Source organism: Branchiostoma belcheri, unplaced genomic scaffold (genome assembly GCF_001625305.1).
Source record: "Branchiostoma belcheri isolate BF01 breed outbred unplaced genomic scaffold, Haploidv18h27 scaffold56, whole genome shotgun sequence".
Taxonomy (NCBI): Eukaryota; Metazoa; Chordata; class Leptocardii; order Amphioxiformes; family Branchiostomatidae; genus Branchiostoma; species Branchiostoma belcheri.
In genome coordinates, this window is record NW_017804198.1 from 171,119 (window position 1) to 191,050 (window position 19,932).

Here is a 19,932-nt window from a genome sequence, read left to right on the forward strand (position 1 = left end):
ATTTCACTGTTGGACACTGGTGGCTCTTTTGTTGTAAGGCATCAATGCCTGACACCCAGGCAGTCTACCCTGTACTTCACAGGGATGTGTGAATTACTTCCTTCCCATCCCACTGACCTATTTACAAAATGTTAGAAATAATTCGAAATAATGGTAAAAAATGGTAGAGTGCTGTTAGAAATATTTAGAAACTATTGGAAATGTCATATTCCACATCAGGAATATTTCAAACATTTTAGAAAACCAGGGAATTATTTAGAATATTGACAAGATGTTCAAAATATTTCAAAATAATGAAATTTCTTAGACAAACAATTACAAAGAATTCAAAACATTTCTAAATAATGACAATAACAACCCACTCGGTGACGCGGAATTGACTCTAATGTCGTTTTTAATTTTCCACAGAATTTATCCCTGCATTTGCCAAGGTGCCTTCGGCCTCCACACCCGCCATAACCACCCGATCACCCAGTACAAGTGCCCACATCTCAACGCCAGCAGCACTGTCCGTAGTAACAACAGCGAAGCAACCAACCACAGAAACACCATCAACAACCGGCCGTATCCCACATGCTACTACAGTTGTACAGCCAACAGCTACCACCACACACAATGCCCAATTGCCCAGTACAAATGGCTTCCTATCAACGCTAGGGAAACTTCCCATAGAAACAACAACAGAGCGAAAGGCCACAGCAATGTCGACGGAAACATCGTCAACAACCCACCGCATCCCCTCTGTCACTACACTACCGCCCACAACCGTCATCATTCACCCTGCCCAAAGTAATGGTGAGTACGTACGTGTATATCTTAGGTTCAGCCAATATATTTGTGTTATTATATATTATTATCTAGATTAGTTTAATCTCTAGTAGTTGTTAAGACTTTTACGTTATTCTGTTTTCCTTGTATCCTGTATGTGTCATGTTACTCAGTATGGTGTACATGTAACATCACACTCCGTTATATGTATTTAGCCCCAAGGGCATTTACATGCAATTAAAGATTCATCAATTAAATCTTACTTTAACTTTGCATGGGCCCAAGAGACAGTGTCATCTCAGTGAGCATTTATACGTAGTCTTTTAGGGCCACAGACCCAACAATATCCAACATGTGACAGGGTAGTAAAAATACTCGATTCTCGTGTAATATTGAAATTTGGCGACAGTTGTATACAGAGCCGTGCTTTAAAGTTTTTCAGAGCCGTTTAAGGATAGCCTACTTGTATTCAGAAAAATTTCTGGGGGCAAATCTTTGTTCATGGATACCGTGCCTAAACATAATAACCCCATTCATTCTGACATGGTACTCCATAGGTACGGTTCTGGAAACAATAGCAATGTTATGGTAGTTTCCTATCGACTGGTTGATCAGTTGGTGTCAGCTAGTCTGTCTGCGTCCATAATCACGATTATGGATTACTAGGAGGACCCCGGCCAGAGTTCTAATCTCCTAGGTCACCTGAAGGTTGTACTTAGGTGCCATGGCAGCCATTTGTAAACAGTGCCGATACGAATTATGGGATAGGTGACAGTGACAGGTAATGCTTTATGCACACCTGGCACGGACATTTGTTTACGAAGTAACTTCCGGCCCTGGTGAAGTCATCTTATCTATTTGTGGGACACTAAAACATGGCTAGAAGCCAAGTTTATTTGGTGTCAAGAATTTGTTTTATACTTCATTTATAAATACTAAAGGAAGAAAGACAATATTAGAGCCGTTATTTCCTATTCAATACTATAAACGAACCAAGGTAACATTACTGATGTGTTTGGATTTAAATGTAGGTATCGTGCAAATATGTTGACAACATGTAGTGAAATTTGATACTTCATGGCAGCCTTCCGAACTATGTTTCTCTCATTTGAATACATATTAGCCGAGTCTTGATAAATAAACTATGTGACCTTTCCTTTTACTCTTGTTACCCCTGCAAGGTCCGCAACATGCTAATGCATAGAAAACATACCAACGTTAACAACAACAAACCTGAGAGGAAGTAGCGCACCACTAGAAACACGCACGCCAAAATTGCTTAAATCTTTATTCACGTTTTAAATGTTTGTTATAGTATACTGTATACCTGTGGCAATACAAATCAACTACATTACACAACACGATAGATTTTTTTTGGAGCGTCGTTGTGTGAATCGTTGCAGAACTGTTCGGTAGTGTTAACCAATAACCTTATAATTACAATGCATCGTACACTTACAAGCGATTGCAATACTGGGTTGACCCGGACCAGAACGGTGCAAGCACCTAGACTTCCACGATTCAGTGCATTCGCCAAATAATTCTAACCTTGAATCATCAATGTTTCTTTGTGTTATTGGTAAGGCTACAAAGATCGTCATTTGCTTGAATTTAATCAGCTGTTCATTATTCTCCACTCAATGACAGTCTTAGGCCACACCGATTTCATTTTATGAATGACATCCTCTTAAGACCCCAAACTAGTACGCGCGGGCGAATAAAAAACTTCCGGCCAAAAATAAAAATGCCACTTAACCACAGGAATACAAAGCTGGTATTGTAAATTCGCGACAGTACATAGCGACGTATACGACAAGCCGGCACATGCTGGCTTTTTGCCGCATTTATGAATCGGTACTGTACTTATGTACTGAGTTCTTGAGTTGTTGAGCTTCGAATTTGATAGCCTGGGTGCTCGGCTCCGTTTTGTCGCTGACTTCCATGGACTACCCAGGCCTAGAGCCAGACCAGAGCCACGTTGGAGGTGATCTTTTTTTTGAGGGCGACAGGCCAAAATTAATGCGCGCGCGGCGCCGATGTCATCCATAAAATTAAGGCGGTGTGGCCTTATTTTAAACAAAAAGAGCTGCATTTCCTCATAGATGATTTAAATGCGTTTGAAACGGAATACGATGTGTTTGGTGGTGATCATGCTCAGTTAAACTCCAAACGCCGCACAAAGTAGAAAAATGCTAACCATTTACCAGTATAGAATTATAGAATTTTCTTTATAAATCCAATTACAATTTACAAAATCATATAGCCAGTAACCGTCGACCAATCAGAAGGCTCCATTTCTTGGCTTTTTGGACCGTACCATTATACGACCAGGATGTTTCACTCGGTGGTTTATTCGGTGGTTATCGCACCTGATCGATCGACCAGGGATTATCTCACCATATACCCCTCGGGTCGGGGCATTAACCCTCGTTTGCCAACGTTCCTCTTTCTCTTTATTACATGTGCCACAAGTTTGCATTGTCCTATAATGAACGCAGCAGATATATAGAATTTCAACATTGATTCCTTACGTAATTAGATTCTAAATTGAATAGTTGCTATTTGATAATGCCAAGCATCACTTAAGAGCCCCCGCTCTTTCCAAAAAAGCTGCTAGGCCTAGGAGATATTCCAATTATGTCACTTATGTCACTTATTTTTAAGCACAAGATATCTACAAGTAAACAAAACCCATCCCTAGCATTTACAGATCAGGATATATCAAAATCAGAAGGCCTTTAATTAAGTCATTTCGATCTCATTCCTTCAAAAACTAGAAAATTAATCACCAATACTACTGTACAATATACTTGTATTCGGAAAAGACTACAGTGACAGCTGGTCTCCAATTCTGCTGTTTCGTTTGAATGCGTCTAATATCTAGGCACACGGGTGGCTATTTTGAGGCCATTTATCTTTAATGGGACATTAGCTTTATGTCCATGATCTAAACTTAGCTTGTAAGAGCGTAAACGTACAGCTGGATCTTTCATTCATTTATTCACACATTTATCAAGTACGCATTGCATACTTCCTCGAGTTTTGGAATCTTAAATTCTTTCAAATTAACGTGTTTTTTTTTCTTTTTCTAACCAGACGGCCCAACAATCAACAAAGAAGCTGGCTCCTTCCAACAGTTCGAGTGTGACGTCACCTTCCCGTCGACGTACCTACTAAATTGGATGCGTGGGGATGAGATCGTCATCCGGTACCTGTCTGCCAATGACGTCATCACGTGGACGTCAGCTAACTTCAACGGACGTGTGTCCATAGCAGGGCCACAGAAGTCGCTAGGGATTACATCACTGAGGATAACAGACGCAGGGGACTTCTACTGTAGTGTGCACGACTTGGCGTCAGTAAATGCTGAAAGAAACTCTGCAAGACAAACTCTGTTTGTTTACAGTAAGTGTTTTTACGGGAGTTTTGTGTTTGGTTTGTGTATGCTGGCCTGTGTGTGTATTATTGTGTATGTGAGTGAGTGTGAATGTGATAATGTATTAATTTATATGTTTGAGTATTTGCAAATGCAATGTACGAGGAAAGCCACTTAATATCTAAATAATTCTAATATTACAAGTAGATACAGTCAAACTTGCCCAGGCGACCACCTCTTCAATTGAGTAACCAAATCACCTGGCCATCGCTTCCGTTTTTTCTCGGTCCCGAAAATTGTCCCCATTGACGCAAGCGTTAAGCGACCTGACCTGGGCGGCCACCGTGGCGACATAGTTTCTCAAACCGACCAGTTTGTCTTGGGATTCGTCTGCCCCACGATGTTTCATCTATATAATAATTACAAAGGTAGCCTCCACTGGGTCACTTTAGGTCAATGGCACAGTCTGTACTACGTGTTATGGGTGGGGGATGTCAGCGCGCTGTTGTCCATTTGTCATTACTCAAATAATTTTCGTCGGTCCCCTGGGTGGCTGGCTTTAGCAGGTTTAACTGTACATAAATTTTGAATCAAAATATTGTTAATGAAAACAACAAAATCATGTAACAATGTAACAACAAGATTAAAGTTTAACAAAATCTAAGTAAAATGTTGAAGGTCAAAAATCAAAAGTTAGGAAGTACCGATTGCAACGACAAACAAAAACTTTGGAGAGATTTCATGTCAGCAGAAAACGAGTTTTGCTGATGTTCTTCTTTCGTAATTTCGTAGCTCGTCCCTCGGTTTCGTTACCATATTCAGACGTTATCGTCGAGGCCGGAGGAGACACCACGTTCACGTGCACCGTCACGAGCTACCCTTCATCCAACGTCACATGGGAACATCCGGACGGGACCAGGTCTTCTGGCGACATACTGCGCCTGCACAGTGTAACGTCACAGAGTGAAGGACAGTATCGCTGTTTGGCTGATAACGGCTTCGGAACAGACATGCAATATGTCAATCTTGTTGTCCAAGGTAAAATGCTATTTCTACTGGATTTGAATGCAACCAGACACGCACAGAAACATGCACTGTAACAAGCACACACGCATAGAGAGACAGAAACAAACACACACATTTTACACACAATTACACACACGAGCACACACATCTCAGGTACATATACATACATTTATCATCGTCCAGGTGGGACGGCGATAGCCTTTGAACTACCCTCTTCCGTGTACATATAGCTTGATCACTAGGTTACTTAAGATCTGTAGAATTCGCAGTTCCGACCAAAGCTCGCTTTCAGCAATTTTCGTCGATTCAACATTCAACAATCGGTTGTTTTGAAATTTGGCGACATCCTGGCTTTAGTAAGCCTCTTTGTCCACCCGATTTTAACACAATAAACGAACTTGACACAGGTTGTTTCTGTTTATAACTGGCTGTCCCATAGTATAACCTGCTTAATCGGTTTATAGCAGTCCGACATTTTAAACATAATAAACGGATCGCCAGCTTTATGGATTAACGGTAGGAAAACATTGCTATATGATATCTACATGTCTAGGTCAACCTGGCTAGGTCAACCATGGGTCATCCTCAGGTGTCATGGCCGCCCTCCGAAAACAATGTCGATACGGATGATGGGATAGTGGCAGTGTCGAGCAATGCTCCCCTGGCACGTACATTTGTTTACTGCATAACTGCCAGCACAGGTGGAGTGCGACTGGCAGTTCTTTTAGAAAAGAAATATCCGTGCATTGCCTGGCACTGAGATAGTATCTACCATTGGGACTTGGGCACTAAGCATTATTATTTGGTGTCTGAATTTGAGTCCGATATGCAAGTATGTTGACACTGCGTACTGAAATTCCATACAGTATGGCAACCAAGATGGCCGGATCACGGGTTCACTCATTAGAGTACATATTAGTGACGTCCAAATAAACAACCTGTGTGACCCTTCTCTAGTTTTACAAGTGCTTATAATAAAAAAAAACATACCAGCGTTAAAAACAACCAACATGAGAGGTAAAAAGCACCAGCAATGCAGAACGCCATAATTGTTTTACATTCTAGATGCTTAACAAGCATGTGCTGTTGTATAATTTGTGCGACACAGATGTTACACAATATGTTCGCCATCATCTCCGACACAATGTAATTACAACCTGCGTAGAGGTAAACCTGTCACTGTCTCATCATCTAGTAAAACGAAAAGACATGAACAGTCTTTTGTACCCCGTTCGTTGAAGCTGCTGTCTAAAACCTGATCTTTGTATATATTTATAGCGGTTTTATGATGTTATTCTTCTTTAGTAATACTGATTTTAGAATGTTTAACTGTTCTCATTGATGTGATAAGTTTTTATGATGTATTTTATCGCTAATTATGCAGATGTATGTGACATTTTATGCTATCTATTGTAATAATTGAGTACAAGTTGTAAATATTCGACATATTTCATGCACTGATGTGACATGCCAGTCGATATTCAATAAAATCTGAATCTGAATCATGAGAGGATTTTATTGACCTTTACTTAAAACAGTACATATCTGTTTATCTAAGTCTTTTGGAGTTATTACGTGTACTTACGCACGCACACACAGATGCTCTTTATGTTTGCTACATACCAACGTATACCACCTTTGTTTACTTCAGAAGCTACCAGAGGAGTTACTGTAATATCTGGAGGTTTTACTTCAGGTGTTATGGTAATTTCTGGAGCCAATCCTCCAGCTGGACAACTGACCGGTAACAACTCAGCATCAACCACCGCGCTTGGCGTGTCGCTGCCACTGTGCCTGGTGGTCGGGGCTGCCGCCGGGGCTGCTGCTATGATATACCACAGAAAGAAGTGAGTAAAATTATTTTCCAGACATATTAACATTATGTTGTCTTAACATCAACGTTAACAGAATTTTGTGTTAACAGAAGTTTACATCTAAAATATCGAGTTTCATCGATATACTCTTTTAACGCATTGCGCAATCTTGTACAAATATGAGACTTAAAGGCAAGCACGCCCGAAAGTGCTGTATTTATCCAGATACAAATACGCAAATGCATTTTGATTAATATGAAAATAGAGGCTCCACCACAAAGTAGATGATCTCGTAGACGACAATTTGTTTGCCTTCCAAGCATCTATTTCGAGTAAACCATGACCGTGCGTGAATAAGTAGTATTCATTCTTCCAGGAAGAAGACTCGGTCTGGAAACGGAAAGGTCAAACGCGTTTCTGGGGAAAACAATCCGGCTTATGACGGTGATGCCTTTCCCGGTACCGTCAACAATTCCGGAGGGGTCGACTTTGATAACCCCACGTTCGATCACATCTACGAAGAGTTACCTAACGTGTGGGTGGTGAATAGCTCACCGCCGCCAAAAGAACAAAACCCAAAGTCAGATATGTCATCTGCTCCAAACGAAGACTACGTGGAGATAAATGAGAACGAAGTTTCCTGGGCGAAAGCTTCATCACAGCGACACGTGTCAGCTACCAAGAATGCCGGCCACATTTCGTCACCAGCAAAAGACAGAAACGCAAAAGAAGAGCACACCAGTGAAGTATACCGTCGAGATAGTTGGGGCGCGGAGAGTGACTACCTTCCACCGATATCCGATACAAACGTGCCCGACCCGAACATGGGTCGTCTGAAGAGCAATGCTGAAGACACAGATGAAGAGTATGAAGATGTAGGTGGTGAGGAATATCTGGACCTGAACCCACGTCCATCTGCACATCACCCAAGTCTTCGGCCAGGTCATCACCCAAGTCTTCGGCCAGATCATCACCCAAGTCTTCGGCCAGATCATCACCCAAGTCTTCGGCCAGGTCATCACCCAAGTCTTCGGCCAGATCATCACCCAAGTCTTCAGCCGGACACGTACCAAAGCCTCAAGCCGGATCACGATCAGTACCAACGCCTCAAGCCGGATCACGATCAGTACCAACGCCTTCACTCGGATCAGCGCCAAAGTCTCCCGCCGGATGACCATCGACGTCTCCGTCAGAGCCAGAAACAAAACCCGGATATTCCCGAGCACGTGGACAGTCCGGACGGGTATCAGAGTCTCCGCCACAGCCAATACCAGAAGTTGAACATCCCACCGGGTACAAAGGACGCTTTTCGTCCTTAACATGCAAAACTAGCGCTATGCTGGGTATGCACGTTTTGATGACTAGTCCAATGTCCTTTGATGTATGGGGTGGAGTGACTAGGAAGGATAATGTGGAAGGGTGAGGAATGTCAGATCTTCTTAGGTCATAGGTTTGTTACAAAAATGACGCAGTGTATAGTTCGCCCTTTCCCCTGAGGTCGAAGAAGTTTCTCTGTTCCCGATTATACCATTTTCTACAGTCAGGATTTTCAAAACGCTATAGTGTATGCCGGTTATAGTCACGGCTTATATGTATTAACACATGTATTATTTTTAATGATTTATTTACAAAATCAACGGATTTTCGTAGTTTGTTTTGAGACCAATTTAGGACGATTTGCTTTTAATATTAGACTGTGTAACCATTAGTTATGAGTTACTAGATGCTTTAGATCAATTTGAGTATGAAAACGAAAAAAAATTCCTACTCAAAAGGCATCTATGCGGTAGGAAAAGATACCGTTTGCACATAGCTACACATATGTGTAAATAGTGATATGTCTAAATAGTGATATTTTAGGAAGATTTTATTAGTTCAAGTTAGCAATATTATTTAGGTTCAAAAGTTTTGTAAATATGGTAGCAGGTAACTGTCATTTTTTAGAATATGAATGTGAATGATTGTGCACCTCCTTACATATTTTTCAAATAATTTTTATTGGTTTGTTTATTTAGTAAATGCTGCTTATACATATAAACATATATTTGTTGTTTAATCTGGTACTTCAATGACCGTCTAAAATGTACATAGATGCCTAGGCTTAAGTCAAGAATGTAGTATTATTTTGCTGTCATAAATGTTTAGATATAAAATCTATTTTGAATTTTTTTGTAAAAACGTTAGTGGGTGAGGGCACTTATATTTGCTATGTGAAGGATTGTACACTTAAGATCTTACGTACTTTAAAATAACCTTTTTATTGGCTTAATGGTTATTTGGTGAATATATATATATATATATATATATATATATATATATATATATATATATATATATATATATATATATATATATATATATATATATATATATATATATATATATATATATATATAATATATATATATATATAGTATATATATATGATGTAAACATATATATATATATATATGATGTAAACATATATATGATGTAAACATATATATGTTGTTTAATCTGGTACTTTTTTGCTGTCATTTAAATAATTATACATATCAATCGAAATCTTATATATTCATAGTCCGTATGCTTGTTTTTATTATATGTTTTTAGTTTTAACTTGGTGTTAAAGTTCTTTAAATTCTTTAACTCTAATAGCATGTCTTAACGCCCAAAATTGTTGCTGTACACAGTTTAGCAAACCAACTTAGTAAATATTTGGTTAATATGTTAACATCCAGACACTGACCAACCATCAACTTGTAAATTGATGCTTGCTAAGACGTTGTGTAGATTTTTCAAGTGGCATTGTACTTGAATAAGTATACACGTATATATTAACAACACCAATGTTTTGTACTGTTTGATTTTTCAACATTGTGCGAGCATATAGCGTATGTGTAGTCATTGGGCATGTTGTTGTGCTGATAACAAAATGTCCAGACTATGCACGATGTAAAAAATGACTAACGTAACTACTTAATACCAGCTCAGAAACAAAAACAGCAAGAAATAGTCGTGCCTTCAAGTACCAGAGTTTGACGCTTTCTTGGTGTATTTCTCGATAATGTCAATTGGGGTGTTCAAAAACTAATTCTTTCCTATATTGAATGAACTAGATGTCACCGAGTACAGTAGGGCATCATTAGATAGCTTTAAAATATTTAGAGTTAGATCTTTGCGTGCCTGCGAAGCTGGTGTGTTTTACGCCGAAGGGCAGTTATACCGGCTATGTAGACAGATACAGAATTAGAACGGCAGCTTTTGAGATAATGAGATAGAGACAGAGAGAGACAAAGACAGACGGAATGCCAAACATTCTGGCGTTTGGTCACAGTCTTCTCTAATGTTTTGACAACGTCCCTACAACAGTCCGCTGTTTGATGACATTGGAACATGTCCAACAAGGAAGAAAATTCCACAGATAAAGGGATGTCGGCACCTGGCATGTTTCTTCAAATATTTTTCGGGCTTGCTTGTTTACCACAAAATATTTTGTAGACTCAGCTGCGACCAGAGTTTTTTTTATACTGGTCTTGTTTCCTACATTAATCTAATTGTCCACATCAAACGCCCGACATCGACAAAAGTGGTGTTAACAATGAGTTATGACATCATTTTTCCATTAGTATTTATTTTACATACACGTTCGCACACACGCCCGTGCTGACAAATACACACTCACATATACACACTCACACACACACACACACACACACACACACACACTCACACACTCTCTTCCGTTACCTATGCCGTGCTACGTATCTGTATCTGTATCTGTATAGTCGGTATAACCGCCTTTCGGCGTAACACACCAGCTTCGCAGGCACGCGGTGCGGCGGCAGCTGGCTATATTACACCGATCGACTTGTTACACTACAGTTACGTACAGTTAGAATGACCAATTAAGCTTCACGACTAATTTACGGGCATCGCGTATCGCTGGATTAAGCTCCTGTCACACATCTAGAACCTTCCCCCGACCACCAACCAACCAACCAACCAACCAACCAACCAACCAACCAACCAACCAACCAACCAACCAACCAACCAACCAACCAACGAAGGTTGTCTGAATTTTGGGATCAGTATGACCAGATTTAGGCCGCGCCTACTGAATATCTTTCCAAACGAATGGAATCGAATTCGTTTTGAATCGCAGTCAAATTTGATCCCAGAACACGTCTCGAACATCTTCACTTTGACTGCGACCCGAACACTGCAAACCTATTCCCGAGCACAAGCCAACCACCAGCCAACTACCAGCCAACTACCAGTCAACCATAGCCGATGACCTCCCGTTCACACTCATAAGTTTTAAATATTTCGAATCATTCGGCTGGCACAGCCAAGCAGTAACCAAACCTGCAAAAAACTTTAGTACCATTTAACCATAGCCAACCTTGTTCCAGATTAACGTGCTTTGGGAGTGTTCGTTAGCCATATTTGACTACATTCGACTATGACAAATAAACAAATAACTACAGTGGTGTTGCTGAAATTGACGCTGAATACCTCGCTACGCTTCACGAGAAAAAAGTATGCGGACCCTCTTATCGTACCAGTGGGCTGTTTTTGTTGTGTTAACAAGTACGGCAACGAAATGTACACATGTGCAATATGCAAACACACGGACAAGTCCTGCGCAGGCTGCCCATTTACCAGTCAGTCGTCACCATGGGGCCTCCGTGGCGGCGCGTGTTTCTGGCTTCTCTGCTGTTACTTGGATTATTGTCCGGTGTATTTTCCGACGACATCGGTGGATCCTACTACGGAAACCACACTCTCAGTCTATCGGGAAGTCCGTACGACGTGACGCGGGAAGTCATTGTCGGTGAGGCGGCGACCCTGACGATCGAGCCGGGGGTTCGGCTGTTGTTCCCGGAGGGGGTCGGCATGACCGTGCGGGGACGGCTGATAGCGGTGAGTCCGGATTAATTTTCTTATCTCGGTATCAAAGGGGAAATCGGTTAGCGTAACTACTTGGTCAATGACGAGACTTAAAGAGAAGGGAATCAAGAGAGGAGAGGGAGGACGAGTGTACCTTCGTGGGAATACCTGAAGACATATGACACAGCTTGATATGGGAGTCATAACAATGAGCGGTCTGAAGACATTATTGGACATGCTTGAGGGAGGAGGACCTAGGTGGTTGCCGGAGTCATTACTCCTTAGAAAGAAAGAAAGAAAGAAAGAAGAGAAAGAAAGAAAGTGATAAATTAACAATGAACAAAACCAGAAATTCACAAAAGTTCCTAATACAAGTGACCACTTCTATATCAGCTTAATATGTCATCCCTATTTTCCCCTTATTAAGGGACTTGTCCAACAAGACCGCGACCGACACTATTTGCGTCCGCTAATGGCATAATGTCTTTTCTATGACGACCACATCATTTCCAAGGGTGATGATTATATCTAGCGAGACATCTTGATGGAATCGGCCAATTTGAAATCGTTGATTTTGACAGTATGACAGTCTTTGTGCAGTGTAAAATGGCAGTGGCTGGGCACTTTTTGACAAATTGGGCAGTCTCTTGTAGCATAGGTGGCAATTTTGCAGTTTCCTTGTTCGCTGGCCTATGTTGTTGCCATGCTTCAGTTTTAGTAGGTATAAAATTTACATCTCCGATTTTCTAAATGGTCTTATCTACTTCTAATACTCACTAACGACATGGTTAAGAGTGCGCTTATTATTTTTACACTGGCTCCTCAATCCTTATTTTCTAAACTACCATTTCCGATAACGTTGGGGTCCAACTGTCCAACTAGGGGCTTGAGTCCAGTCAGAGACATGGTGTTTTGCTGATTATTTTTTTTACATGGTATGATATTATCCAAGCATAACGAGCAAGATATTAAAACCTTGGTCCGCTGTGAACATCCGACTATTATGTACGGCAGGGTTATTCATTCTTGGTTAATTTGTACTTGGTTGGAAAGATGTTTACATTCTGGGATCTTTTATTCCATATATGTAAAACCAGGAATATATCGCCACTTTTCCTTTTGAAGTAATGTTATTAAGCTACATAGGATTTTTGTTTTCTATTTCATCATTGCAGTATATTTGGTCAATGTTTGCCGCAGAGAACATTCAAAACGCCCTGGCGGTGATATTTCATTCCCTGAGTAGATGAATAAATAAATACATTTAATTAAAATTCCAATATCATTTATTCATTTTTATTAGTCGGTGGGGAATTTTTATAGCATATTGCAATAGGACGTTTAATGGAGGTCCCATGTGGGGGTAGGGGCCCTCCCGGCGTTTTCTTTCTATTTTCTTCACGGTTCACCACAAAACAAGGGTCATGGGAGCCACTCGATTATTTTGGGCTATACTGTACAGACAGTGAGGACAGATGTTTGTTGACCTTAGACTTAAAAAGTTTAAGGTTATACCCATATAGAAACAATCACGTGGTAGCTTGTTCCATAGTGATGTTGTTCTAGGAAAGAAGCTTTTAGCGTGGAATTTCCTCCTAGTGAATGGAGGAAGAAATGGTGATTTTGCTTCAGTGGAAGTGGCAAGACGTGTCCGTGCTGAGAATGTTTGAAGTTCGGGCACTAGCGAGTGAAGTTCAACGGAGCATTTACCGTGGAAATTTACCGTATACATAAGGGAGGGGGGGGTGCTAACACAGTTTAGAATGCAAAGTACAAGTCAATATACAAGGCACTTAAGAAATGACACAGCACATATGAATTTGGCAATGACTGGTTGTACATAAAGAAGATTGATTTACTGTAAGTCTACAAATTTCCGCGGTATATTTAGATTCGCGGAATTCGCGGGGACCTCTGTACCGCGAATCTATTTCCCCGCGAATATGTTTTGCGTAAGTGCGCCCCCCTCCCCACATGCATTCACGTACGACAGTAAGCGAAACACAAACACACGTAACAAACACAAATCCCTGCAAATCAACTCTATTCTTAGGAAATGTACGTATGTTGAGTACCAAAATTTTTTAAAGTGATACTGATGTCAAAAAATTATAATATTATGAGACACCGAATCGCGATACTGCGGCACTGGCCGTGTCAAACGTGCACCGCCGGACAAAAATCTGTGTGCTGAGCGCCGGCCATGCGCGCCCGGGCGCTTGAAAATTGCGGGCACATCGGGCATATCTACAAATATTTTGATGAAAAATATAACTGCTGGTACCTGGGAAATGTTAGTAGGTTCTCTTTTGCGCCCTGCTTTGCGGGCGTTTTTTTTTTATTCTTGTTTTGCTGGATAGAAACGCTACCGTGGGCCGCTACAAAACCGAAGGCGACCTTTGCATACTTCCGGGTTCAAAATCTCGCCGAAGACGGCATAAATATTCTTAGTAATATATATTTTCCCGAAAGATTCTTTCGATTATGCATTTCTTCACTAGAGTATCGATGTGTAGTCATGGAAAATAGCGTTTTAGCGCTTATTTCCGAACAAAGAAAATTGTTTACACGTGCGTCAGATCGATCGTCAGCTATACCGCCGGCAGTCTCGCGCGGTGCACGAAACAAATTTTTGCGCCGCGTTTTAGGATATAAATGCCGGAACACGAACTTTTATTATTTTAAATATACACTTTACAAATATTTCTTTGGAAAATAGCCAAGGAGAAATCGCGAATCTAAAAATACCGCGGATTGTCCATTTTCCCGAAACCGCGAACTTTAGGCCCCGCGAATCTAAAGAGACTTACAGTAACCTAAAGTGTTAAGTACTTAGTAATTACAGCTCTTGTTTGTGTTTTGGCTTGAAGCTTGAGGCATTGGCTGGCAGTTGTACAGTTGTGTAATTGCCCAGTTGTAAGTAGTGTTAAGAACAGAGCCTAAGTTGTAATATTGGTTTATCTAAATGGAAGAAGACACAGCATTTACCAGCTCGATTTCAGACAAAAACTACCCAATATAATTCAATTGCGAGGAAAATATTTCAATTTACACGCACGGGTATATTGTACAGTGTCTATTACTACATTATAGTACAATGTTCAATTGTTTACTTGAAGTAATGGCATTTTAGCACCCTCTTTTGACTTTGTTGCCATCAGTACATGGATGTAATGCAAACAAAGGCCTTCGCTGTTTTTTTTCAGGTTTCCAAAAAGTGTGATTATGCCTATGCTGTAGGCTTATCAAAATATTTGTAAAGGCTTACATTTAGCTGCTATATATACAACTTTATTCTGTGATTTATATTTAGCTGTCACTATATATTTCTTTTGTTGTTTACAGAATAGTTTTCTTACAGTTTGCCCTTAGTTCAATAAATGTTTATTGCGTACAGAAAGGTTTTCTTCCTTCAAAAATTTGGTTCTTAATTCAAGAAATCTTTTCTCGTGTAGAGAAATGTTTTCTTGTTACAAAAACAGATAGCTCTTAGCGCAAGAAACGTTTTCTTATGTACAGAATGGCCATTTTTGGGCGTTTTTTTTCTTTTAGCCATTTGGCCATTTATTCGATCCACAGATTGTCTTTACCGCCTTTTATATACACTCCTTTAAGTTTCTGTTAAGTAGGATTTTTTGGCTATTTTCGGACCAAAAAAGTTCATTTCTGGTTTGTAGGTCTGTGCCCCAATATTAAATCCAAATGACCTAAAATTTGGTATGGGGATATCTTAGACACATGCATGTCTAAAGAAATTCATTATGACATACACGACTTTCACATTGTGTAAAATAAGACTTTTTTTGGCTATTTCCGGACCTTGGATACAAGCCAATATTTTTGGCGTGTGTCACCTTACATTATGTAAAATGGGACTTTCTTGCTATGTTTGAACAAAATGTTTGGCTCCTGTGTGCAAATACGAAAACCAAGTGTCTTGAAACTCAGCATAAGGGTAGCTTAGCACCAAATGCTTAGACTATAGTGTTCACTATTTAGATGCAGTCCTTCGAAATACATGCATTTTCTTATTTTGAGTAAAACAGCGAGTGTAGCTTTAAAACCCAAATCCCCAACTGGCAATTCTAAACACTGTTTCTACATGTTCCAACAACAGAAGGCGTTGGAAGATTCCATTGTTGCATTTTGGTATCGACTATTGGAACACCTCACATTTTGGGCAGGGGTGATTTAGGAAAAATCCATTTGTGCGGGAGGGGAGAAGGTCCGATTTTGGTATGGAGGATGTGGTGAAGCCATTTGCTGCATTTGCTCCCGAGCAAATGTCGGTCTTTCTATTCTTGACTTCCATATTTTTTCAAATATTTTGCTAAAACGTCCTGCAGTTCTAGAGCAATTGGCTAAGGGTTCAAAACTGTTAGCACGTGGAAAGTGCCCGGTCTTATTCCAATGTTGACCTCGAATTCAAGCTGATTAGGTATAAGCTGTTTTACTTGTTTTTTTTTTAATTCTCGTTTGATAGTTGCTTGCTTATTTCTATTTTGATCGGTCAGAACAAAGTACTTTGTCATGACTTAGGCGGGGATTAAGTTAAGAAGTAGCGAGACATGGACATGTACGAGGAAAATTTTAAAATGTACAATGTAGTCAAATCTCCAATGAAGAAGAGGCTGATATTTATAAGCAAATGCAGGAAATATCTCAACAGTATATAGGTTAATATTGATGTAATGTGTCAACATTTTCTCGCCCTTCAGAAACAAGTGTATTTTCAGACACATCTCTCTATATGGACTCTAGCATAATTAATTCATGTCTACAGTTCTAAAGAGAAACATTTGGAATTGTCCATTTTGGGCAATATAAGGTATATATCCTATTAGCAGAAACGTTGGAAAAAGAAGCAGTCTATTTTCTCTCTCAAATATTCCGTTTTTAAACTATGGTTTTACTCACTTGCGTAATATAATCTCTTCATCCCTTGCGTTACTGAAGAGCATTAAATACTGCATGTTTGATTTTGTGAAATTTCCTGTCTTGTTTGTACTCCTTGTTAATAATCTTAGTCAAGAACGTCTTTTTGTTTATCCAGGCTGGGACCCCTGAACATAGAATCGTCTTCGAACGGAAGACGAACCCTCCCGGTGATCAGGGCAGCACAGTGACCCGTGACCACGACATCAGGCTGCTGGGTCCTACCGTGTTTGAGGGGCGTGTCCAGGTCAAACGGGAGGGGCTGTGGGGTTCTCTCTGCCTGCAAGATTCGTGGTGGAGGAACCAAGAAGCAATTGTGAGTTGACTTGTTGGAACTTACCCCACATCGACTTAAATTTAAATCGAAGTAATAGATGCACCTTATATCAGGACAATTTATTCAAATGAGTAAAATGTGTTGACATACAAGCGACCTAACGTGTCCAAAACAGAAAATATACACATACATTACTTGTTGTACTTGTAACATACACACATACATTGCGCAAATTGCAATGTGTCCTTTTTAATTCTAAGCCCAGATTTGCATTTAAGGATGCTTATCTATCCGTTCTTGAGTTTTCTCTTCAAACTTTGTCGAACTTCCAAATAGTTTCCAATGTAACACTCAGCAAATGAGTTGAATTCTTGTTCATATACCGATCCAAACAAGGTAGAATAGTTCCTTCGCCGATCATCAGTGTTTTGAAATGATTTAGGTGGTGTGTCGACAACTGGGGTTTGCAACGGGACGAGTGGAGAACAAGTACCGGTTTGGCAAAGGGCGCATGGCTGTGGGCAACCTACGGTGTACCGGCAATGAGGACAACATCTACGACTGCAGCCACGATAGTCTTGACTTACCTCCTCGGTGTCGTGAGTTTTTCTTTTTTTGTTTCATTACGTATTGGATAAGCAGTTAAAATGCAATTGCTGGTTTCATGTCCAAAAATAATATAGTGCATAAAAATATTGCAAAAACGGTAGAATTGATTGTATCACTTAGCAATAAAGCTGAAGACATCTTTCAGAGCAAGACTGAAGCAGTCGTCTTGATCAGTTTTTGTTTAGCCTGTAGAATATTGATTTTCAGTATCCAAAACAAATTAATACTTTTCAGTCTACTTAAAAGGCAATATTGAGAGAAGAAGACAGTACACCATTGATATTAAAAGTTTTCTCTTAGTTTACATTGAAAAACAGTTAATGACTTTTTTGTTTGCCTGACTTAATATGATTACTTAAGATAACTTTATGATTTAAAAAAAAATCAAACTTACCATGTTCTAGCCAAACCTACACCTGGATCAGGACATGTTTCTCATGATATTACCATATGCTACTAAATTTAGACATCAAAATATCAGCCAGCTAGAAATAGTTTTTGAATGTCCAATAGTCCTATTCTAACCACTTTGTTTCTTTCGAAAAAGTCCAAGGCCAAAACCGTAGAGACCTTGGAGTGGTCTGCGAGGGATTGAATCACAGAGAAAACGTCTATTGGAAGGCAATAGACATTCGCACAACCAATCAAGCTATGAGGTCCACCCTAGAAAACGTGGATCTCTTCCATGCTGGAGATCGAGGAGGAAATCCAAACGAAGAAAGAGCCGCCATTATCAGCAGATCAGTTCCACCTCTGTTGCGCAGCGTCCATATCAGGCATTCTGAAGACGCAGCTATCAGAGTTGTTAACCCAACTGCGCCTTTTCACATGGAGCATTGCGACATCTCAGAGAATCAAGGAGCCGGGCTGATAGTTTCGAATCCTTCATCAAACGTGACCGTTGTCTCCAGTATGTTCAGTAAGAATTTCCCAGTTGGGATGCAGGTGACCGGAGGACACACACACACAGGATCAAACCTCCAGATCACTGACAGCACGTTTGAACAGAACAGCGGTGCCGGTCTGATGCTGTCTGACGTCCCGATGAACGTGGACATACGTCAGTCTAACTTCAGTACAAACTCCCATTACGGACTCAGTGTGTTCACCACAACCCAAGTCAGCCTTGTGACTGACAGCTGCCACTTTGATCACAACGGTCTGGACGGTTTCCATGCACGATATCTCGGGGTGTCGGGCGACAGAAGTCGTACAGTCTTCCGTAATGGTGGTGCTAGAGGTAACGTTGGAAGTGGGTTCGATCTAGAAATAGAATACCAGGAATATCAGTCTATTACATCTCCACCAGTATCCGACCAAATCATCATAGACCAATCCAACTTTGCTTCTAACGAAAACGGCTCAGTCAAGATAACAGTTGACAACTCTTACGAAGATCGCTTCCCGGTCATTCAACTCACAGACGGAGTTTATCAAGACAACATGGCGACGGTTATCGAGGTTGGCGGGACTCGTGCGGAAGTTACAATCCAGGAGAGTGAGTTTGACTCAAGTCAGTGTGGCAGTAAGTCGGTCATCCATGTACATGGGTACGACAAGACTGTGAACATAACAGGAAACAGGTTTGTTAACAATGTCTGCCGACGGGTGATGCTATTCAACACAACGGATGTGTCTGCCGACTTCCATTCTCTTTCTGTAGAAGGCAACACTTTCGAAAACAACGAGCATGAGGCATGGTCACTAGCAGACATGCCTAGTCCGATGAGCGAGTACTGCACCATTGAAATCGTTGGAACCGGACAAGTACACACCATCACCCGGAACTCTTTTCTCAATAGTCCAAGCGGTTTGGAACTCTGCAGCGGTGACGGTTCTCATCCATTTGCTGCAAACCAAATCAGAGCAGAAAACAATTGGTGGGGAACTACAGATGTCAATGTAATACAAGGAAAGATATTTGACAACAATGATCAGTACATTCGAGTTGGGATCGAGTTTTCCCCATACCTAGACTCTCCCTCGGGCAGTTCTATGAACGCTGAAAACACAGAAGGCACAGAAACCATGACAGCCTCCTCGTTAGGCGGTCGTCTGAATGGAACTCTGCGGCTAACCGCTTCCGATAGTCCCGTCACCCTGACCCGAGACCTCACGATCTTACCGGACTCGGTTCTCACCGTTGAAGCTGGAGTTGAGATCCATGTACAGGGCCGTGTTGGCATTCTCAATCTTGGGAAACTTCAGTTAGACGGACAACCGTCAAGCCCTATAACATTCACTGCCAGTCGTAA

At 40.7% G+C, this 19,932-nt stretch overlaps 3 protein-coding genes across 3 annotated transcripts in view; all 3 read left to right on the forward strand.

Moving 5' to 3' along the window:
- LOC109481465 (MAM and LDL-receptor class A domain-containing protein 1-like) overlaps nucleotides 1–7,021 on the forward strand; it is a 15,756-nt gene extending 8,735 nt beyond the window's left edge. The window contains exons 7-10 of the mRNA XM_019784049.1: nucleotides 409–795; nucleotides 3,865–4,173; nucleotides 4,937–5,182; nucleotides 6,822–7,021. Of these exons, the coding sequence (XP_019639608.1) occupies nucleotides 409–795; nucleotides 3,865–4,173; nucleotides 4,937–5,182; nucleotides 6,822–7,021 (1,142 nt within the window). The remainder of the gene's footprint in view (nucleotides 1–408; nucleotides 796–3,864; nucleotides 4,174–4,936; nucleotides 5,183–6,821) is intronic.
- A 345-nt stretch (nucleotides 7,022–7,366) lies between these two features.
- On the forward strand, nucleotides 7,367–8,564 carry LOC109481561 (zinc finger CCCH domain-containing protein 4-like). Its single transcript, XM_019784154.1, has one exon. It carries the CDS (start codon nucleotides 7,572–7,574, stop codon nucleotides 8,301–8,303), a length of 732 nt encoding a protein of 243 aa, XP_019639713.1. The 5' UTR covers nucleotides 7,367–7,571; the 3' UTR covers nucleotides 8,304–8,564.
- A 3,066-nt stretch (nucleotides 8,565–11,630) lies between these two features.
- On the forward strand, nucleotides 11,631–19,932 carry LOC109481466 (protein bark beetle-like). The gene is made up of 6 exons (XM_019784050.1): nucleotides 11,631–11,889; nucleotides 16,910–17,107; nucleotides 17,511–17,667; nucleotides 18,225–19,190; nucleotides 19,341–19,444; nucleotides 19,927–19,932. Exons 1-6 carry the CDS (start codon nucleotides 11,644–11,646, stop codon nucleotides 19,930–19,932), a joined length of 1,677 nt encoding a protein of 558 aa, XP_019639609.1. The 5' UTR covers nucleotides 11,631–11,643.